The sequence below is a fragment of the Pseudorasbora parva genome, chromosome 18 (assembly GCF_024679245.1).
Source record: "Pseudorasbora parva isolate DD20220531a chromosome 18, ASM2467924v1, whole genome shotgun sequence".
Taxonomy (NCBI): domain Eukaryota; kingdom Metazoa; phylum Chordata; class Actinopteri; order Cypriniformes; family Gobionidae; genus Pseudorasbora; species Pseudorasbora parva.
In genome coordinates, this window is record NC_090189.1 from 7,814,054 (window position 1) to 7,837,075 (window position 23,022).

The window sequence follows — 23,022 nt, forward strand, 5'->3', positions numbered from 1 at the left end:
CCTATCCTTTTAAGAGATGAAATGGCCAAAAGGAAGATGGTTTTTAGGGTGAGGAACTTATCCGAAACCTCCTCCAGAGGTTCGAACGGAGGTCCGGACAAGCCCCTCAGAACAATGGCCAAGTCCCATGCCGGGACCCTCGAGTGCATAACTGGCCTCAACCTTAAAGTGCCACGAAGGAAGCGTGTAATTAGAGGGTGTCTTCCCAAAGACACTCCACTGCAAGGGACGTGGAAGGCACCCAAGGCCGCCACGTACACCTTAAGTGTGGAGGGGGTCAACCCTGCCGAGAACCTCTCCTGCAGGAACTCCAGCACTGTACCAACCGGGCAGTTAACTGGGTCCCACTGGCGTTCTCTGCACCATGCTGAGAAAAGTCTCCATTTCAAAGCGTACAGCTTCCTTGTGGACGGAGCTCTGGAGTGTAGGGTGGTCTCTACGACCTCGGCCGAGAGACCTTCCTCTATGAGCCTAGCCCCCTCAGAGGCCAGGCCCACAGTTTCCACATCTCTGGGCGTGGGTGCAGGAATCTCCCGCCCGCCTGAGAGAGTAGATCCCTCCTGGTCGGAATCTCCATCGGAGAGCCTTCCAGGAGAGATATCAGGTCCGAAAACCATACTCGGGTCGGCCAGTTCGGAGCCACTAGAAGTACCTGGGCCCCGTCCCGGCGTACCCTCTCCAGAACTCCTGGAAGCAGGACAATCGGGGGGAAGGCGTACAGAGGCAGCCTCGGCCACTCCTGTACCATGGCATCCAGCCCCAGAGGGGCCGGATGGGTCAGAGAAAACCACTGCGGGCAGTGAGAATTCTCCGCCGAAGCGAACAGGTCTTTCTCTGCTTTCCCATAAACCTTCCAGAGGAGCTCCACCACCTCTGGGTGGAGTCTCCATTCCCCGGGCCTCGGCCCCTGTCTCGACAGGCTGTCTGCTTCCTGATTCAGGGCCCCCGGGATATACACTGCCCTGATTGACAGCAATTTCCCTTGGGCCCACAGGAGGATCCGATGTGCCAATTTGTCCAACGGACGAGACTTCAGACCCCCCTGGTGGTTTATATAGGCCACCACGGACGTGTTGTCTGTTCTGACTAGTACATGGTGGCCCCTGAGGTCGGGCAAGAACTGTTTCAATGCAAGAAACACTGCGAGCATCTCTAGCCGATTTATGTGCCAGTGCCGCTGATGTTCCTGCCATAGACCCTGGGACGAGCGACCACTCATGGTCGCCCCCCAGCCCGTGAGAGAGGCGTCAGTCGTTAGCGTTACGCGACGAACATGAGCCCCCAACACGGGACCCTGAGATAGAAACCCCGGGTTTTTCCACATGACCAGAGCACGTAGGCATCGCCGCGTGACTTTGATCGTGCGGAGCGGATTTCCCCTCGGGGAGAACCCTTTTGTTTTGAGCCACCACTGCAGTGGCCTCATGTACAGTAGGCCAAAAGGTATCACGTTGGACGCTGCTGCCATGAGACCTAACAGTTTCTGGAACTGTTTCACAGTGACGGCTCGGCCTAGCTTCTGTTCTTTGGCGGCTGCCAGGATCGATGCTATGCGTGTTGGCGATAATTGCGCCCGCATAATTACCGAATCCCAGTTCACACCTAGAAAAGTGGTTCTCTGAGCCGGAGAAAGCACACTCTTCTTGGCGTTCAGCCTCAACCCCAGCTTCGACATGTGGGCGAGAACAGCATCTCGATGCTGAACCGCCATCTGCTCTGTATTCGCCAGAATCAGCCAGTCGTCGATATAGTTCAGTATGCGGATGCCCTGTAGACGCAGCGGCGCCAGAGCTGCATCCACACACTTGGTGAACGTGCGGGGTGACAGTGCTAGACCGAAGGGAAGTACACGATATTGGTATGCCTCTCCCCCGAAGGCAAACCTCAGGAACTTCCTGTGATGTGGAAGGATGGAGACATGAAAATACGCATCTTTGAGGTCTATGGTGACAAACCAATCCTCCGATTTGACCTGCGCTACAATCTGTCTGAGTGTAAGCATCTTGAATTTGAGCTTGGCCACCGAGCGATTCAATAGCCGCAGATCTAATATCGGGCGTAAGCCCCCATCCTTCTTGGGCACGATGAAGTAACGGCTGTAAAAGCCAGACTCCCTGCTGGGAGGGGGAACCCTCTCTATAGCCCCTTTTTGCAGGAGTGTCTCTACTTCCTGTGCCATTACCAGAGCCTGCTCCGGGCCCACCTCTGTAGGTAGGACACCGCAGAAAGGAGGTGGCCGACTTCTGAATTGAATAGCGTACCCCCTTTCTATTATCTGCAGGACCCAACGAGATATGTTTGATAGACATTTCCACTCGTCTAGACAATCTACTAAGGGAACCAGCCTCTCGAGGCTGGCCTCTGGTGTATTTTGAGCAACAAGCACAGTGCCCTGAAGCGGCGGACCGGCAGGGAACGACTGACTTGACTGCTCGGGGGCCCCCCGAAGGGGGTGCGGACCACCCTCGGGTGGCCCGCGGAGACCGACTGCGCCCCGGCATTGCGGCGGGGTTGGCAGCGCGGCCCCCCGAGGGTGCCGTAGGGAAACGGGTACCGTTAGCAGGGGTAAACACCGTTTCCCTACGGGGGGAACCACCCTCAGCGTCCTGACGCTTCTGGCGTCAGGAACGCTTCGACGAGGCCTTCTTGGCGATCAGGACTGTCCGCAGATCAGCCCTGCCCCTCGAAGGCCTCGTCTGAGAGCGCCGCCCCTCGTCCCCACGCTGAGGGGGAGCTCGGGCAGCGACGCTCTGCTTCTGTGAAGCCCTGTGTGAAGAGCTCGTACTCGGTTTGGGCTGCTTGGTGGTATCAGCAGCAGCCCCAGGGACCTGGACTCGGAGAGGGAGGAACTGCTTGAGCGCCGCAGCTTGCTTTTTCGACTCCTGGAACCTCTCGGTGACAGTATGGACTGCGTCACCGAAGAGGCCTCCAGGAGAAAGCGGCGCATCAAGCAGAAAGGCTTTCTCCCTCTCCTTGATATCTGTGGGGTTCAACCATAGGTGCCTCTCCGTAGCCACCAATGCTGCCATGGAGCGGCCAACACATCTGGCCGTCTCCTTGGTGGCCCGGAGAGCTAGATCGGCTGAAGATCTTAATTCAGCTACAATATCTCCCCCCACAGCATCACTACCGTCCAGATCCCTCAGCAGGTCAGCCTGGTATGCCTGCACGATAGCCATCGTGTGCAGGCATGCAGCCGCTTGACCCGCTGCCGAGTACGCTTTACCCACCAACGCTGACGTTGTTTTCAATGGTCTGGTGGGTAAAGTCGGGGCCTTAAGGGACGATGCCGAAGAAGGTGAGAGATGGCTCGCAAGCGTCTCTTCAACCTTTGGCATCGCCCCATAACCGTACTGTCTCAGCCCGCTGATGTTGCTATAGACTGAAGTCTGCGGGCTGAAGACACGATATGATGCCGGTCTCCTCCACGATCTTGCCACCTCGGTGTGCAAGTCGTGGAAGAACGGCAGGCCCCGTCGCTGAGGTTCTGAAGCGCGAGATGGCAGGAAGCGTTCGTCTAGCTTGCTATGACGTTTTCTTCCTGCCTCAGATCTTTCAGTGGGCCAGTCGATGTTTAATCTGGCCACTGCTCGCGTCAAAACCTCAACTAGCTCTTCACTAGCAGGGGACTGAAGTGGCGAATCTTCAGTATCGATACTTTCAACGTCCACCTCCTCAGAGCTGGACAGATGAAGTACCGGCGACTCTCTCGGGGGGGAAGAAACCGCCATGCGTGCTTCCATGCCCCGAGAAGAGCCGCTGGATGGAGCAGGTGAGGGCAGAGATAAGGCAGCGCCCGTCTCTAACCCCTCTGCAACATCCAATTGTGAACCCCACGACTGCAGCCTCCGCTCTGCCGCGGGGAACACGAGCCGAGGCACCCTCCTCGAAGAGTGCCCGGCGGGAGCGCAGCGTTCTTAATGGTAAACGCTCACAGTGCTCACAAGCAGCCCCCTCGAGGGCTGCCTGGGCATGCTGCGCTCCCAAGCATGCAACACAGAGAAGATGTGTGTCCCCGCCCATGATGTAGCGTGGGCAGGGAGGAACACACTTTCTGAAATTGCTGCTCTCACTCGCCATTTCTATCTATTTTATTTTCTCTTTTCTCTGTTAATATATGAAATATTTAACAAAAAGGGTGGAAAATCTCTGATAATAGACAGACAAAAACACCAAATAGACAGACAGGTTCACACAGATCGCTTGCTGAAGGCTCAGAAGCTAGTTCCTGTTTGTTTTCACGGACGTTTTATAGCTTCCGGTCGATGACGTCATCACGCCGACGATCGATCTTTTTTCCGATGGAATGGTTCTACAGGCGCTTCACGACGCATTAACGCAGAGGCGTTCTCACAGCGTTTCGACGCAGCTCGAGTTCCCCGAAAGGGAACTTCAATTTTGATTTCAGTGGACCTTTAAGCGTGTGCACCACGACTGTGAAAGGCATGATGATCAATGGAGCTCCGAAATTACGATTCACCATGGCAACAGCACCAAACAAAAGACGTCTGCATACTGCAAGCGTAAATTTAATCCTTAATCATTGTTATAATATCAGAGATGAAAACTGGCAGAACGGCAAGTTATTGAACTAATATTCATTTTCATGGTGTCCCACGTGCAAAAAAAGAATGTGGTAGCAGCTACAAAATGAAGTATAAACATATATTTGAATCAGGTAACAGTTAATGTTACCTTTAAGCATAAAAGGTTCATAGGTGTAGGATTAATGACTTTACAAACATTTAACATATTAAATAAATTTAATTTAGTGTATATTATATTAATTTAGTGTATACAGTCTAATGCTCTTTTCACAAAATGTTCTATAATCCAACGTGTTATATTTGTGAAATTTTTATTCCTATAAGGAGTTACATTCATGTCAGGTTTAGGACATTTTTTTTTGTTTGTTTGTTTTGCTATATCCACATGCATATTTATCTGAGCAGTACCATGTTTTAATGATTTTCAACTTATTGTAACTAAGGGTGTTTTCACACTTGGTCCTTTTCAGGGGTCTGAGCGCGGTTCGCGTGATTTTTGGCCCATATGTGAACACTCCTAACGATCTCAGACCCCTTTAAAGCGAACCGAGCCGAGACCATCACGGGAGGTGGTCTGGGTACGGTTCGATCTCATCTTATGGTACGGTTCGCTAAAAACACGCAGTCTGAACACAAACCGCTCTGGGCTTACTTGATTTTTTCTGTTCTTGAATTCCAATGTAGTTTGGTCATCAGATGCCTCCGTACAAATCGGCTGTTCATCGCGGCTGATTCTTCTGACAAATCATTGCGTGTGAACATACGAGACGGTAAACGCAACGTTCTGACAGACGGGTCAGATAGCGCCTAAAATACAATCCTAAATGAATGCTCTAAAACAGGTTGTGAGACAAATTTATAAATAAAAAAATAAACAAAAACAAAATACAATTCTTAATGTTTACCACAGAAGCAGGAGGTTTATCCTACTCCGAAATCTGACTGAACCCGTGATGGTGACCCGTGCGTGTAATGACGATTCGTGTGTGTAAAGAAGTTTGTTTCTCCTGCGTTTCCCGCCGACTGAGGTTCTTGCTCCCACAATGCAATGCGTAAATCAAAATACGGAAAATTCCTTCAAGTTAATACAGTATATTATTCTGTATTTTCAGGGACCTTTTTTTACAGTGTACAAATTACTGCAGCCTCCTCATCTACAGGATGCTAGTTTTATAATGCTGTCAATGTCCTCTTGATTAAAAAATATTCACAGTGAATTAATGTACCTGCACTGCAAATAAAGGAAGAAAGAAAAAAAGCTAATTGAAGTGTTTTTTCTTCTTCTTCTTCTTTTCAAATTATATGCCAATAAGTTAAGAAAAAATACTCGGTATGAAAAGCCTTTATGCATCATCAATGAATGAATTTAGTATTTAAACATCCCCGGCACTTTAAAAAGGGGAAGGAGTCAGAAAGAAACACTGGGTTCAGCAAAACAACCTGCTCCAGACCAGATTAGGTTCACAGTGTGTTACCCTGGTAACTGACTGAGTATAAGTTAGCTCTCTTTCAGAAACAGGCTTGACTTACACTGCTTCCTTGGGTTAAACATACCTCCCATTCTGAAACAGAAACCCCAAGGTTTGCCTTATTTCAGGTTAACATACTCTGAGTTTTCACTTAACCTCCTTTTCTGAAACAGGCCCTACAAGTGAAACTGCACCATCTGTTGGTCACTACAAATAAATCAGCTAATGAAAATGATCATAAAATGAATAATACGTGTACTTTTATTTAATTAAAATATTAATCCAAAAATGTAAAATCTGTCATAATTTACTCACATGAACCGACCATTTAATGAAATAATGAAAGCTTTTCCAGGCAGATTGTCTTTTACATTTTTTCCCTCTTTTATTTTAGATGGCAAAATTGCAAGGAAAGCGGGACAGAAAGAGGATTTTCACTAATTATTAAGCCCAGGAAACAGAATAACATATGTTTCTTGTCCAAAAAGCTGCCATCAAAGTTGGCTTCATCTTTAATTTGGTGAAAATATTCAAGCCAAAGTTCCACACACTCTTTTCTAAGGATACCCCACCAGCTCTCAATTCTCTGGTTGGCCGTACTTTTATATAAAGATAAAGTAATACTAGTTATAAAACTATTTAGATGAAGCTTTTTTCTCCAGCGAGTGAATCAGCATCCCTATGTCACGACTATACCGCTGCATATCCCTTATGGTGCTGTTTTCTGTTCCCATATCTGCTCTCAAGGTTCAAGGACAGCTACCAAGACTTCTTACTGTCTCAAGGAAGAAGCCTCCTATGACTTTAGGATCACTGCTTGTGCAGTATGCATTCAACCATAGGATTCTCCTCGAGAATCCATCTATTGCCCCATTGATACAAATGCCAAATGGCTGCCAAATTTATCATAAGAGTCAACATGCCATAGAAAGTTGGGGCCTTTTGAAAAGTAAGCTCTTCTGTGCAGTCTTCTTTTTCTTCACATGTCGGTGCCCAGTGGGTCAAGAGTGGACAGAATGAGGTGGACATCTTCTTTGCACACATGAAGTCCTCTTTCCTTGCATTTACTGTACATCCATCTATATCCATGCAATGCTCCTGAGCCTTGGAGCTCTTCCCTAACAAACTGAATAACATCAATTAAGTTGTCAAAAAAGTCATAAACAAAGTCTTCATGTTCAAAACTTTTTTTTTAAAGCATTCATTAATTATTTTATGATAAACATACTGACATTTATAGTCATAAATTAAAACAATTATTATTTTAATTAATATTAATTGATATTTGAATTGTTAACATTTATAATGATAATAATTGTTGTTATTATTATTATTATAAGTGTAATTTGCCTATTGTTGCATTTAGGCTACATGCATTTCAAAAGAAGAAAAGAGGAACAAAGAAATTAAAAGTCATCAGAATATTATTTCACTGCATTACATTTTTACTGCAATTTTAATTAAATAAATGCAGCATCACTGTAAAAAAATATTTAGAAAAAAAGTTACCTGGTTGCCTTAAAATTTTGAGTTCATTGAAATTAAAATTTTGAGTTAATACAATGAACATTTTTGGAGATTCGACAACCTTTATTAAAAGATTATTAAAAGATTTTGTAAGCATATTGGGTAATTATGTGTGTGTTATTTCTGATGACGGAGTGAAACATGCCAAATTGTGCTATTTTCATGATTTATGAAATTTTTTATGTGGTTCAGATACAAAAATATTTTGAGTTTCTATTTATTAAAACTAATTTCCTTCATTGCATCAACTCAATTTTTTAATTTCAATAAACTCAAAATTTTAAGGCAACCAGGTTACTTACTTTTTAAGTTAAACCAACAAAAACCACCACAAATTTTTAACAGTATATATATATATATATATATATATATATATATATATATATAGAGAGAGAGAGAGAGAGAGAGAGAGAGAGAGAGAGAGAGAGAGAGAGAGAGAGAGAGAGCATAAAATATATGGAGACTTGATGCACAAAATATGTTATATTTGCATAAAATATCGAACAAAAATATTATAGATATTAGCGGTTGCTGTTCAGCAGTGTATTTGATATCTTACCGAATTAAAAGCAAGAGATGCGATAAATTATATAGGTAAAAAAAAATGGTATTACAACATTTCTGTCCCCCTCACACAATCAACAGCTTTTTGCACCTATAGTGTAAATATCTAGAAAATATGTTATTTTTACTGAGTGTAAAACTTGGTGTAAATAGCAACTAGATTCTATTTACACTTAGTGCAGATAGCCGCTGCCATATTAAAATGTAACAATTTATTATTAGTCAATTAAATGTATCATAATAAATACATAAAATCCAAAGATAATTAATACAAAACATCTAATGATCAGAAATATAGAGTAAAAGATGAATACCTGATGTCAGAAAAATACATAATACAGAGTGTCTGGAGGACACTGCTTTTTTCCTGAACTTTCCATCCTCCTCAATGAATGGTAATCCCTAAAACCTTTCTATTTAAATTGAATTTTCTGCTGCAGAAAAAAAAAGACGATTTTCTGTTTGACTTTTTTCTTGACCACATTTACAATTTCTTATTAAACCTTTATCTTTAACTGGCAAGTAAATTATGTAAGCTTAAGTTTCTGTTTCTAAAAAATAATTTCTATTAAGCTCATTTTCTCTTGAAGACCCTCCCCTTTTGATAAACTATAAAACGAGCACTGAGACACGCATGTTATTTATTTCATTCACCTCCTGATCAAAGATGGATCTGCAAGTCTCAGTTTTTCTTCTCTTCGTTCTCTTCACTGCAGGTAGGCTACAAAGACGAATAGTGTTTGTGATGTTATTGAGTACAAATACAGATCATTAGATGCTCTCTCTCTCTCTCTCTCTCTCTCTCTCTCTCTCTCTCTCTCTCTCTCTCTCTCTCTCTCTCTCTCTCTCTCATTACTAAAGGACACTCTCTCAGCTGTTATGAGTGTTTGGGTCTGGCGGGTTCTTGTGCAGATCAGAAGTTAAAAACATGTCCCAGTGGATCTTCTCAGTGCATGAGTGTAACAGCAGTGACACAAGTTGGTAAGTCCAGTGTGTTTGAAATGTAATGTTATATTTGACTGATGGAGATGCTGCTATTAATTTTCTGGCAGATGTAGTTTTTCATTTTTTAGGTCACATAATCTTCTCTTCTCTCTCTTTCTCTCTCTCTCTCTCTCTCTCTCTCTCTCTCTCTCTCTCTCTCTCTCTCTCTCTCTCTCTCTCTCTCTTTATTTATATATATATATATAGGCTATATATAAACAAATATTTCTTCAGTATTAATTAAAGTTTCTTAACGGTCAAAGATCAAATTATCTGCATTCTTGTTAAAACACACTATGCTTCTACATGTGAAATCCTATTTATTTTTTCCATCAAAAGATTGCTTCACTTTTAATTGAGCAGCAGCAGAGCAAAAATAGGCGGGGCACTGAAAGGCGCGGCACCCCGCTTTATTGCTTCACTTCATAACGGACTCGTGCTGCGTTTTAGTTCCTTTTTATTATGTCCTTCCTCGAACTTCCCTCCGTCTCGTTCACTCCGAAGTGCGTCATTGCTTAGGTCTCCGTTACATGAGTGCCCGTTACTGGCAGAAGCTTTGCAATGGGCTGAACTGGCACGCCCTAAGCCATACATGGGCAATACGGCCCGGGGGCGATTTTTTTTTCCCAGGATAGTGAGTAGTATGAAGCTGCAGACTCGGAGCCTGCATCTACATTCTCAGACCCCTCGTTTTTAAGAAAAAGCGCCTCCTGCTGTTCTGAAGATCGTACAACATCCTTATCCAAATATGACTGGTCGATATTGAATTAGAGATATCTCTAATTACCTTTGCGTATGTGTGACGCGTCTTTTGAAGATATCTCTGACGTCATCACAGATATCTTTAATAGAGTTTTGACTAGTCAAAATGTATTTAGAGATATCTCGAATCAGATTTCTTACTAGTGCAATTATAATTGCAGATATCTCTAATTGTCATTTTGACTAGTCGAATTATAATTATCACTAGTCAAAATACAATTGTTACTATCTTTAAATATATTTATAGATAGTCAGACAAAGGTTTAAATGCTAAAATGGCTTGCGATACTCGCGTATCGTAAAATGGCTTGCGGAGCAAAAGCATGATGGGAAACGACTTGCTGACACAGCTTAATGCTCATTGGTTTAAACAACCGTGATGCAAGGTTCTTTTTTAAAATGTTTGATTTTAAAACTGATATCATGTTTTAATGTGTATTCATTATGTGTGCATAGATATTCCCAAACTCTCGGACAGTGCGATCTCTCTGTGGGTTATATGTGATTGTTGTCATATTTATAAAAATATATAAAAACGTGTGTAATAAAAGTAAAAATGCTTGATAAACAGGTCTTTCGAATGGAAATAAATAACAAAAACTTTGGGTGTCTTGTTCATAATATTTATTTTCATATAAAAGCAACAGAACTTAAATTACATCCAGTTTATCAGCAACAGAGCGCACGAGTGTGAATCCCGCGATATCCGCAACTGATCTCGCAGGTGTCTGATCCACTACGAGAGGAGAGAACTGTCCGGCTTGCCTGCACTTTTTTCACTCCTCCCCTCACTGCAACCGCCTAGTCTCGCCTTTATTTCAGGCGAGGCAAGGTGCATCTCAAACTCAAACAAGCCTATTGAATAATGCGGCGCGTTTCAAGGCACTTCAGTTGACCTTTAAAGTTCTGCATAATTAAGGGCGTGGTTACAAGTGGATAGGCGTCTATAGAGGGAATGCATCGACGTCACTTTCCCACCGTAACACGCCCCCTCAGCCGGGGCTGAGTGGCAGAAGAACTGCTGCGTGACTGGAGGTAATGGAGGAAAACATGAGTAGAGCAAACGATCCTTACAACTTACCAAAGATTCAGTGATCCATGGATAATGATATGCAGCCAGGAATCGTGTTTTCCTGACATTTTTAAGAGCCTCATTTCGACAAGAATGTTTCTAACTGTCATTCATCAGATTTTTCAAGTGAATCCCGCATGTGGATGTGTCAGTGTTTTGATGCGTGTAGTGGTGGTAATAAACTTTATATTCAGTAAAAGCTTTCACTCATTCAATAAACGCAATCTCACAAAGTTCCGCAGTGATGTTGGTATACAATGAATCTCTTATTTGCACAATATCTGCACTTACAGAGGATTGCTGCGCGTGTTTAACTGAACTCAGCGCCTGGACAAACGTTTGAACGGGAAGTAATTCCAACTTCAACACCTGGGATTGGCCAATTCAGTAGTAGAAGTCTACAAACATGTCTGTGATTGGCTACATTACTCACCGAGGCGAAAACACGTTGGAAATTTAATCATTTGACGAGTGCAAATGCAGATACACACTGGATCTTTTGCTAGCTCCTTTTCGCTGATAATATGCAATTATTACGAATTCTTACAGAGGATTAAATATCACAGACAAGCAGTTATGGGCAGCTTTTCACTCTAAAAGCAGAAGCAGCAGCAGGTGGCAGTGGTTTGAGTGAGAAAATTACACGCTATTATCAAGTCCGTCTCAAGCTCAGAACAGCGATGACTATGCGTTCCGTGGACAAGCCTCCCCCTACCCCCCTTCTGGCGCCGGGCCTGGTTTTGTGAGTTTTCGCTGCATTCGCGCTGTAAACCAATGCTGCCTCTCAGTCTTTCTGCCACTCAGCGGGGCGTAATCACAGTCACTCCAGCTGACGATGACGTCACGTGCATTCCCTCTATAGTGATTACGTCACCTCAGCTCCGCGCACATCCCGCCTTTTTGCCCATTTTCTGTTATCCGGGAGTGACACGCGATGACTCGCTCACAAGATGGCAACGCCCAGCTCGACTCTACGCTTCGGAACTGCTTATCGGAATCCTATGGGTGACGTCACGGACACTACGTCCATATTTTTTTTACAGTCTATGGAAAAAACTCACTGGGGAGTCAGTTAGAATATTAAAATTAAGCGTGAAAGGGTTAATGTATGCATAATAAATGACGCTGGCTTATCTTTTTATTAAGCTAGTTATCAGTGTGCATTGATGGTATAAAGTTAAGCCTCCTTAACAATTTCACGTGGTGATTATGATACAGCTAAATAAAATTTAAAAAATTACTATTCTAGAGACTATTCCATGTTGTTCTTTATCTTTCAAGCAGAAAGATATTTTTGATAAGATGATGAAAATATAAGATGATATTTTTGGACCAAAATGTATTTTTGATGCTTCAAGAGACTCTAATCAACCAACTGATGTCACATATGGACTATTTTGATGATGTTTTTATTAGCTTTCTGGACATGGACAGTAAAGTGAACAAACCCTTTAAGCTTTTTTTTGAGAACAGAACAAAGAACGGCACTGAAGTCATTCTTAAAACGGGAAGATGTGTTCAGAGTTTAGCCGACCGGATACGGCGAATGTTTAATATCAACAAGCTCTGCTTCACCTTCGTTGCTCTGGTTGGTGTAGCGCTATCCTATCGCGTGCAGAGGGAGTTTGAAAGACAACCGTTTATCCCACCCATCGGATTGAGCTGTCAATGGTCAGTTTCCAGACCAAACATCTTGATGTGGGTTTGGCTTGTCAGGCTAGTCCAAAGCTTGAGCAAAGATGGAGTTGGAACTCTACTCCTTGCGGCTCTTCATGCTCATGTCATATATGGCATCCTTCTCGTCGCCGCCGATATAGAACTTTTCCACCCAATATTTTAGGCATTGGGCATTCTGTCAGATCATTTTGAACAACATTGATCTAAAGACATGGCACAATAACCATCTAACCAAGTAAAATGATTGCACTAAGTGAATATAAATCGACTGGGTGTTTGCATATGTCACAGGAGCTCGTCAAAAGACGTGTCTACTCTACGACGCCATCTTGTCACCTCCTAAATATATTTATGATATGTCATTTGCTTTCTTTCAGATTATGATTTTGTCTTAAAAAGTAGTTTGATATGAGAAAAATGCCTAATTTCCTGCATAATTCATTTTCTTTAGGTGACGTGACTTCTAAAGTGCAGACTAAAGATTGTGCTGTTGCCTGTCAAAGTGTGTCCTTGAACATCGGCCTTATGAGGATGACTACTTCCTGCTGTAACACGGACCAGTGTAACGCTCAAGATGCTCCAGGTATTGTACTTCAATGATCACGAGCTCTTCTGCCCTTGGTTGAGTGTGTGGCTACTCAGCCTATGCAGCGAGCTAAACATGCAGTAAGAGAAGGTGTGGCTCCAGGAATGACAGGACACAGTTTTCTTCTTAAAGCCTTTACTGAAGACCTCTCTTTTTTGATTTTTTGTAAAACTGTAAACATACAAGCAAAGTTTATTAAAAATAAATTATATAACAAACCAAGACACATTACTGTGGATTTAGATGCTGGAAGTGATTAGAACTCAAGATATAAGAATCACACAATTACATTTTAAATAATTCAGTTTGTGTCAGTTTGCCACCATGTGGTTGCAGAATATACTGCAGTCAATTTCAGTTTCAGTACACAAATTAACAGGCAGTTCAAAATGCTGTTTAACATATATATAATTCCAAAATGTATTTACTGCTACTGTAGAAGAAAGTTATACATTAGTTTACCTTTTCACTGTTCTGTAAAAGTATTAGATAAATTTAGTAGAAAATGAACTCAGCTACACAGGAAAAAAGGCTAACGTTACTTGTTTTACTTTGACAACCTGTATGAACAACCTGATGACCTAGGTTGTGTAAAAGATAATGCTGACATTGCCTTATAAGAAACTGTGCAACCACATACCAAACAAGCTATCAACATTAGCTTGACTTAGCTCACAAACATCTTTTTGCTTATAAAAGTCAAAATAACCTCTTAAGTAACAGAACATTAAGAAAGACAAAATGGGCCATTTATTACTTACAGATTATGGCATGTCCAAGCTTCCCAAAGATATACGGGGTCGGAGAGGAGTGTATAGCATGTCAACACCTCCAGACATTTTCTCACACTGAGGGTAACAAACTTTCTTCCTGCTGACACGAGCAGTCATAGCATGTGCAAAATATAATCGATGATGAACCCCAAAAAAATACTAAAGGAGATAGTGACCTCTAGTGGGAAAATAAAGAAATGCACTAGCGAACTAGAGGGACAGAATACTCCCCGCCTGACATCTGTAGAATGTCATCCATAACTAGCCTGTAAATACAGATAAAATGCCTGATTCTATGTACTGTCCTTAGACACCAATAACACAACCTCACTTATAGGTCTTATGTAGTATCTGAGTTCACCCTTGCGGAAAATCTTCACCTCAATTTTTCTGACAAGTCCATCCTCGCTTGGGAAGATTTTGGTGATGAGACCAAGTGGCCAGTTGTTCCTATGTTCAACTGCCTCCTTTAGCAGAACAACATCTCCTGTTTGTAGGTTTGGTTTTACTGTTTTCCATTTGCGGCGGTTCTGAAGTCCTGAGATGTACTCCCTTTGCCATCGGCTCCAGAAAACATTGGCGAGGTATTGCACGCGCCTCCATTGCGCTCTGAAAAGATCCCTGCTTTCAAACTGACCTGGTGGGACTGGTGGAGTCGCAACTTTTTGTGTGAGTAGCATGGCAGGGGTAAGAATAGCTGGGTTTTCTGGATCTGTAGAAACTGCTGTGAGCGGGCGAGCATTCACTATTGCAGTGACTTCAGCCATTAATGTCACTAATATCTCATGAGTAAGTTTTGCATTTCTATGCTCTAGGAGCATGGCATCGAGGATCTTGCGTGTGACCCCAATCATGCGCTCCCAGGAGCCACCCATATGAGATGCATGTGGGGGGTTAAAATGCCATTTGCAGCCAGAATCATTGAGAAAGCTGTGAAGTTTGCTGTTGTGACAGCCCTGTTTGTCTATTTGCAGTTCTTTGCAGGCGCTCACAAAATTGGTCCCACAATCAGATCTAAGAAGTTTGACTGCACCCCTGATGGCGAAGAAACGACGCAGGGCATTGATGAACGACGACGTGTCCATTGATTCTATAGTTTCAATGTGAATGGCACGTGTGCTCATACATGTGAATATGACCGCCCATCGCTTAGCATCCGCTTGCCCACCACGTGTTCTTCTGACTGTGACAGGCCAGGGGCCGAACACATCAAGGCCTACATGAGTGAAAGGAGGGTCCATGGACAGTCTGTCCTCTGGTAGCTCAGCCATGATCTGTTCCTGTTGTCTCCCCCTTAGTTTGCGGCATGTGACACAGTTGAATATCACGCTGCTTATTGCTCTTTTACCTCCCACAATCCAAAAACCTGCAGTCCTGACTGCCCCTTCAGTAAAATGTCTGCCCTGGTGGCATACTTTCCCGTGGAAGTGTTTTATAATGAGCTGGGCAAGGTGGTGCTTTCCAGGGATGAGTATGGGATTTATTTCGTCCGATGTCAACTGTCCACGTTTAAGTCTCCCACCCACTCTGAGGATTCCATTAGTGTCGACAATAGGGCTCAATTTGCTGAGTGGGCTTGAGTTTTTAAGGGGCACACCTTTTTCAACTTGTCTTATGTCCTCTGCATAAACTTCTCTTTGAACAGTGCGAATGATAGTGTTCTTGGCTTGGTTGAGTTGTTCTTCAGTGAAATATTCATTACAGCTGTGCCAGCCATGACAGGAGCTCTCTGTGTTCGGCTTAAATGACTGGGCAATGTGTTGGAGTTTGGATATAGCTTTAAGAAGTACATTCCAACTCGAAAACCTTTCAAATCTGACACTACCGAGTCTTTCCTTTAAGAGAGTGGTGGCACAAGTAGTGACCTCAGGTCGCAGTTCGTTGTCAGTCTCTGGGTCTACAAGATCAAACAACTCTGCCTGTGCTTGACTCTTTCCTGAATTGGAAAGGAAAGCGGGTCCACTGATCCATGTGGAGTTAGAGAGCTGCTCAGCGGGTAGTGCTCGTGTGGCATGATCGGCAGGATTTAAATGAGTGGGCACGTAACGCCACTGGTGAGCTTGTGTGAAGCGCCTAATACGTTCCACTCTGTTATGCACATAAACATGAAAGCGTCTCTTTTTGTTAAAGATGTAACCGAGCACTACTTTGGAGTCTGTGTAGAAGCTGACCTGTTCGACTGTGCTGTCTAGCTCCTCCAGGACTAACTCGGCCACCTCAACAGCCAGGACTGCTGCGCAAAGTTCAAGTCTGGGTATAGTGATGTCTGGTTTCGGGGAAAGCCGTGCCTTGCCGAGAAGGAAACCCACTTCACTGTGCCCATCCCTATCTGTGAGTTTGAGGTAAGCAACAGCTCCCACTGCCTTAGTGGAGGCATCACAAAAAACATGGATCTCTTTAGTTGGAGCTGCAGATAGTGGTATCGAGGTGTACATTCTGGGAATTTCAAGTTGTTGTAGATATTTAAGGGAGTCTTTCCATTGTTGCCACTGCTGTAATTTGTCTTTGGGCAATTCGGTGTCCCATTCACAAATGTCAGTGGAAATGTCTCTCAGTATGGCCCTGCCTTCTACAATAACTGGGACAGCAAAGCCAAGTGGGTCGAACACACTATTAATGACTGAAAGCACTCCCCGTTTAGTGAAGGGCTTTTGATTGATTGTTACCTGAAACTTGAACAGGTCTGTGGACAGGTCCCACCCCAAACCTAAGCTGCGCTGCATAGGTGGGGTAATCTGTCCGAGGTCAAGGCCCTGCATGTCTGTTGCAAGGTCCTCACTTGGAAAAGCACTTGTGATGATAGGACAGTTGGATGAGATTTTGTGCAGGCGTATGTTACACTGAGCCAGCATCTTTTGAGCTCTACAGAGAATGTCCACGGCCTCATCTGTGGAAGAGAATGACTTCAGTCCATCATCTACATAAAAGTGACGCTCAATGAACTCTCTTGCATCACTGCCGTATTCCCTTTCTCCCTCCATCGCTGACCGTTTCAGTCCATAGATAGCCACGGATGGGGAAGGGCAGTTCCCAAATACGTGTACTCTCATCCTAAATTCCTGCACTTCTCCATCCAGATCATGGTTTTTGAACCACAAGAAGCGAAGGTAGTTGCGGTGGTCTTCTCGAACTAGAAAGTTGTGAAACATTTGTTCCACGTCTGCCATGACTGCGTATGGGTCAGACCTAAAACGCATCAGAACTCCCACAAGAGTGTTATTGAGATCTGGCCCTTTTAGTAGCACGTCATTGAGAGAAACATTGCTGTATTGAGCACTCGAGTCGAAGACTACCCTAATTTTCCCCGGCTTTTGATGGTGGTAAACTCCAAAACTAGGGAGATACCAGCATTCTTGGTCTGGAGTAAGAGCAGGAGCTGGTTCTGCATGGCCCTTACTGAAGATTCTGCCCAAAAACTCAACATAATGCTCCCTCATTTCAGGTTTCCTTTTTAGCGTTTTGCGGAGTGACATTAAACGACTGAGGGCCTGGTCCCTGTTGTTGGGCAAACGCTGTCTGGGGGTGCGGAATGGGAGTGGAGCTACCCAATTATTTGCATCATCTTTTGCAAAGTTTTTGTGCATAATGTCCAGGAACAAAGCATCTTCTGCAGAAAGTGCCACTTTGTCATCATCTGCTGTTTGCCGGAAAATGTGCCTCCCCAATTCAACTTGTGTCTTATCAAGTGTATGACAGCTTTCTGTGTATTTATCTTTGATATAGATTTTGTTCTCACAGGGGCTGAGGAAGGTAGGGCGGCCATTGTTAAGAACGTTTGTCTTAAAAGAGTTCACTGTGGGTTTGTGGGCACCCGAGAGGCAGACATCACCTATAACTACCCATCCCAGGTCAAGGCGTTGAGCATAAGGCGCACTGTTAGGACCATTCACCTGACTGCGGACCTTGTGAGCTTGGATGATGTCCCTGCCCAAGAGGAGAAGGATTTCTGCTGATGGGTCCAGAGGAGGAATCTGCGAAGCGATCGCCTGTAGATGAGGGTGAGCCAACACAGCCTCAGAGGTGGGAATCTCGTCCCTGTTATCTGGAATCTGATCACATTCTGTTAGTATGGGCAGCAGCATGGACACTTCTCCGTTTAAATCCTCAATAACAAAGTCACTAGCTCTGCGCCCTCCAGTCTCTGACAAACCGGCGCATGTTTTCATGGTGTATGGGAGTATGGTACCTTTTACATTAAACATGTCAAAGAAGGCAGACCTGGCTAAGGATGAATTGCTTTGATCATCTAACATGGCATACATTCTCCTTTTCTCTTCAGGGGATGTGCGGGGATACACGTCGACTAAGCAAATCTTAGAGCAGGATTTACCTTTGAGGCCTCGGCCACACACTTCTGTGCAACTGGTTGTAGTTACAGGGCTTGGGGAATCGGACTCCCCGCCGTGGTTCTGAGGCAGAGGGTTAGAGTCTTTAGGTGTCCACGGAGGTGGACCAGAATGCATGGCGGACACGTGTACATTACTATTACACTCTGAGCATTGGATAAGGGCTTTACAGTCTTTAGCTCTGTGATTTGTGGAGGAACAACACTTATAACAAATAGCGTGTTCTTTGAGAATACCTTTTCGTTCATCCAGCGTTTTTGACCTAAATCCCCTGCATTTAGCGAGTGAATGGGGCTTGTGGTGAATGGGACATTGCTTGTCCGGATTGAGAATGAATGATTGAGCTGTGGCGTTTGTTTGACTGATATCTGTTTTGTTCACCATAACAGGAACTCTGTATCTGGTTGGTTTAACCAGTGTCTTGTCAACTTTTGGAGCTACTATGTTTGAACTTTGTAACACGAAGCTAGGGTCTGTTTTCATTTCAGCATAGTCATTTACAAACTGAACAAAATATGAGAAAGGTGGGTAAACTGCACCATTGTCTCTTTTGTATTTTGTCCCTTGTTTCACCCATGACTCCTGGAGTCCGTAAGGGAGCTTTTCAACTATCGGGTTTATCCCCCTTGGGGTGTCAAGAAAGCTAAGGCCTGGCAGAAAACTTTCACTTTGTGCATACTCTAACTCTAGCAGAAGATCTGCAAGCTCCTGCAGCAGGTGAGTGTCTTTATTGGATATCTTTGGAAAAGACTGTAAGCGTTGGAAGAGTGATGCTTCGATTACCTCTGGAGAGCCATAACTCTTGTCTAGACGCTGCCACAAACGTTGTAGACCTGCTTGTGTGTTGTTCACATGGACCGCCCTGATCCTCAGAGCGTGCTGAAGTGACTCCCCACTGAGCCACTTGGTTAGAAGGTCAAGCTCTTCGCTGGGCTTGAGGTTAAGGCCTTCTATTGCGTTGCGGAAGATGGACTTCCAGGACAAGTAGGATTCAGGACGGTTGTCGAAAACCTTGAATCCCGCTGTCAGCAGATCACGGCAGAGTCCTGCACGGGTCCATTTTTGGAGACCCGCCCCCGCCCGTACCCGCAAGGTTTAGCACCAGATCCGACCCGTGACCCGTGAAAATTTCAAAATTAAATCCGTACCCGCCCAGACCCGTTAATATTTGGCCCGTTACCCGACCCGTGCCCGCGATAAATCACACACGCTAAAACATTCAAATTAAAATGCTTAATTTTTTTATCCTACACCTCTCTCAACATCAACAGCGTCATGAATGGGCTAATGAAACAGGCAAAAGTGCCTTTAAAGACTCATTGTCAACAATTTCATATAGCTACTCCACTCACCAGCTTTACTTTTACTTCATCCATTGCTACTCCTGCAACGCTCGCTCCTTCTGCGCTACGAGAGGCATCAACTAAAGTTTCAATGTCGCAGTGGTGGTGACGTGATGGGTCAAATGGTATATCATTGTTGCGTGTATGTGTAATGGTAATTTGGACATAGAAATTGTAATAGCCTACAAAATGTTGGATGGGGGAAGAAGGAGCTGGGAACCAGCGAACATTTAAAAGACTTAACCAAACAAAACGAAAGTAACGTGAGTAGCCCTTCATGGACATCTCCCATGCGCACACGCATAATAAAACGTAAACACAACTCAACGTCAAATCCAGGTCTGGTGATCTCTCGTCCTTATATGCTTCCGAGCTCCCTCAGAGGACTCGAGACCGGTGTGGCTCGCAGGTGACGCTCATTCACAATCACGCCCTGGTCTCTCTCTCTCTCGCTCTCGCGTTCACTTTGCCACAGAAATATTGCACATATTTTTCATCCGCCCATCCGCGCTACTACCCGCCCGCACAGAGTTAATTATCCGCCCGCATCCCCGCCCGTGAATTTTATAAATGTCATAATCCACCCGTTTTAGCCACTTTTATGCGGGTACCCGCGGATACCCGCGGGTACCCGACCCGTTGCAGGACTCTGGATCACGGCGTGCTAGGTAGGCTGCTAGATCTGACAGTTCAGTCTGTGGAGTCACTGAAGGTCTAGACTGGGGGGAAAACTCCATTTTTATCTGTGTAGGAGGGGGCTTCAGCTGTTCCCTGTCTACAAAATCAGTGAGATGTTCATCTGGAGAGGAAGCGACTGGAGTTTGGCTCTGTTGTAGATGGTGAGAGTCATTATGACTGACCAGTTGTCCTGTGTCAGGCTTTTCTTCTTCTTTCACTTGCAAACTGAAGTTGGCGAAGTGAGCATTCACATAGTCTCGAGCACGTCTAATGGAAGGAGGCGTTTTAGGGGAGATGCCTTGCTCAGTGAGGTCGATGGCGTGGTGCTCCTCGTCTGCTGCCGCTTCCAGGACATGAGCTGCAGCAAGCGCTGCTTCAGCCTCACCCTCTTTCATCAGAGCGTTTAGCGTTGCCTCGATGCGCGCCTTCTCAACCTCCATGTCGATCTGGCGTTTGGCGTACTGTGCTCTGGTGCGGGCAGCTTCCGCGTCTGCTCGGGCTCGTGCTGCAGCTTGACTGGTGGACGAACGGCGTGAAGAACGTGAGTAGCACTCCGACCGAGCTACCATCTGGGACATAGGCGGTGTAGCTTCAGGCTGAGACATCTTGGGTGCTTGATAGGTAGATAATCTTTTTACTCTTCTGCCCTTGGTTGAGTGTGTGGCTACTCAGCCTATGCAGCGAGCTAAACATGCAGTAAGAGAAGGTGTGGCTCCAGGAATGACAGGACACAGTTTTCTTCTTAAAGCCTTTACTGAAGACCTCTCTTTTTTGATTTTTTGTAAAACTGTAAACATACAAGCAAAGTTTATTAAAAATAAATTATATAACAAACCAAGACACATTACTGTGGATTTAGATGCTGGAAGTGATTAGAACTCAAGATATAAGAATCACACAATTACATTTTAAATAATTCAGTTTGTGTCAGTTTGCCACCATGTGGTTGCAGAATATACTGCAGTCAATTTCAGTTTCAGTACACAAATTAACAGGCAGTTCAAAATGCTGTTTAACATATTTATAATTCCAAAATGTATTTACTGCTACTGTAGAAGAAAGTTATACATTAGTTTACCTTTTCACTGTTCTGTAAAAGTATTAGATAAATTTAGTAGAAAATGAACTCAGCTACACAGGAAAAAAGGCTAACGTTACTTGTTTTACTTTGACAACCTGTATGAACAACCTGATGACCTAGGTTGTGTAAAAGATAATGCTGACATTGCCTTATAAGAAACTGTGCAACCACATACCAAACAAGCTATCAACATTAGCTTGACTTAGCTCACAAACATCTTTTTGCTTATAAAAGTCAAAATAACCTCTTAAGTAACAGAACATTAAGAAAGACAAAATGGGCCATTTATTACTTACAGATTATGGCATGTCCAAGCTTCCCAAAGATATACGGGGTCGGAGAGGAGTGTATAGCATGTCAACACCTCCAGACATTTTCTCACACTGAGGGTAACAAACTTTCTTCCTGCTGACACGAGCAGTCATAGCACGTGCAAAATATAATCGATGATGAACCCCAAAAAAATACTAAAGGAGATAGTGACCTCTAGTGGGAAAATAAAGAAATGCACTAGCGAACTAGAGGGACAGAATACGAGCAAATAACTTCTGTGAAGTCAACACTTTTTTTTTCATATGACACTCAGAAAATAGAAGCAGGGTGCAGCTTGTCTGACGTGAACTGATTGAATGGAGCCGCTAAAGGAGTCTTTGTTTTATTCGATATTTTGTTCATAAAATAAAATAATAGTTGATTTTCTCCTGCAGATTCCTCTAGCACCCCCAATGGAAAGACATGTTACTCCTGTGATGGACAGAGCTGCTCAAAAACAATGGGATGTTCAGGGAATGAAGATCGCTGCATTAAATCAACAGGTGAGAATCTGGAGGGGAAAAAAAGGAAGAAGATTGAAGTCATGATCTTAGGTTTAAACATTGTAAACATTTGACAGATCACATATATCAATGTCTAGCTTAGACTAACCTTTGCTCTATTTCTTTTCATCAGGGAGTTTTGGAGGCCAGTCATTGGTTTTAAAAGGCTGTGCCTCTAAATCTATGTGTGATGCCACCACATCAGTTAATAGTTTAGAGAGCATCTCCTGCTGTGAGGGGAACCTGTGTAACGGTGCTCAGAGCGTCACTCAGAGCTTCCTGTTCCTCTGCTGTTCTCTGCTCTCCTACTTCCTGCTGCACTGAATCCAGCGGCTCTTCTACAAGACACACTGCACTGAATCCATGGCTCTTCTCATTCTACAGATACAGAATATAGCTTGTATTACTATATTTTTGATGTATTTTGTTATAAAATTCTGATGTGACATTTTATGAAATAACATACATTACTGTGTTCCTGTGGTCGTATTCAATAAAACTTGTCATGCTGTAAAAAAGCTGTAAATGTTTTTTTTACTAAAAAAGCAAAATACCTTATTTAGATGTAGATGGCACATTCAACTGGTCCAGTGACATGTCTGCCATCTTGGAACGGTCAACATTTCAGATTCTATCATCACTCACAAATAAAAATCAATGAGTTTTCCAAGATGCCAAAACATTAGCAGGAATCATTTATTTTTCTGTGTTTATCTGAAGAAAGAAAGTCGTATACATTTCGGATGGCATGAGGGTAAAAGACAAGTCAACGGTGAGGACATTTCTGGGTGTACTGTA

At 43.9% G+C, this 23,022-nt stretch overlaps 1 protein-coding gene across 1 annotated transcript; it reads left to right on the forward strand.

Moving 5' to 3' along the window:
* Window positions 1-8,708: 8,708 nt before the first annotated feature.
* Window positions 8,709-22,751, forward strand: LOC137046213 (urokinase plasminogen activator surface receptor-like). Its single transcript, XM_067423329.1, has 5 exons — window positions 8,709-8,823; window positions 8,969-9,088; window positions 13,054-13,185; window positions 22,117-22,224; window positions 22,358-22,751. Exons 1-5 carry the CDS (start codon window positions 8,775-8,777, stop codon window positions 22,546-22,548), a joined length of 600 nt encoding a protein of 199 aa, XP_067279430.1. The 5' UTR covers window positions 8,709-8,774; the 3' UTR covers window positions 22,549-22,751.
* Window positions 22,752-23,022: the final 271 nt, after the last annotated feature.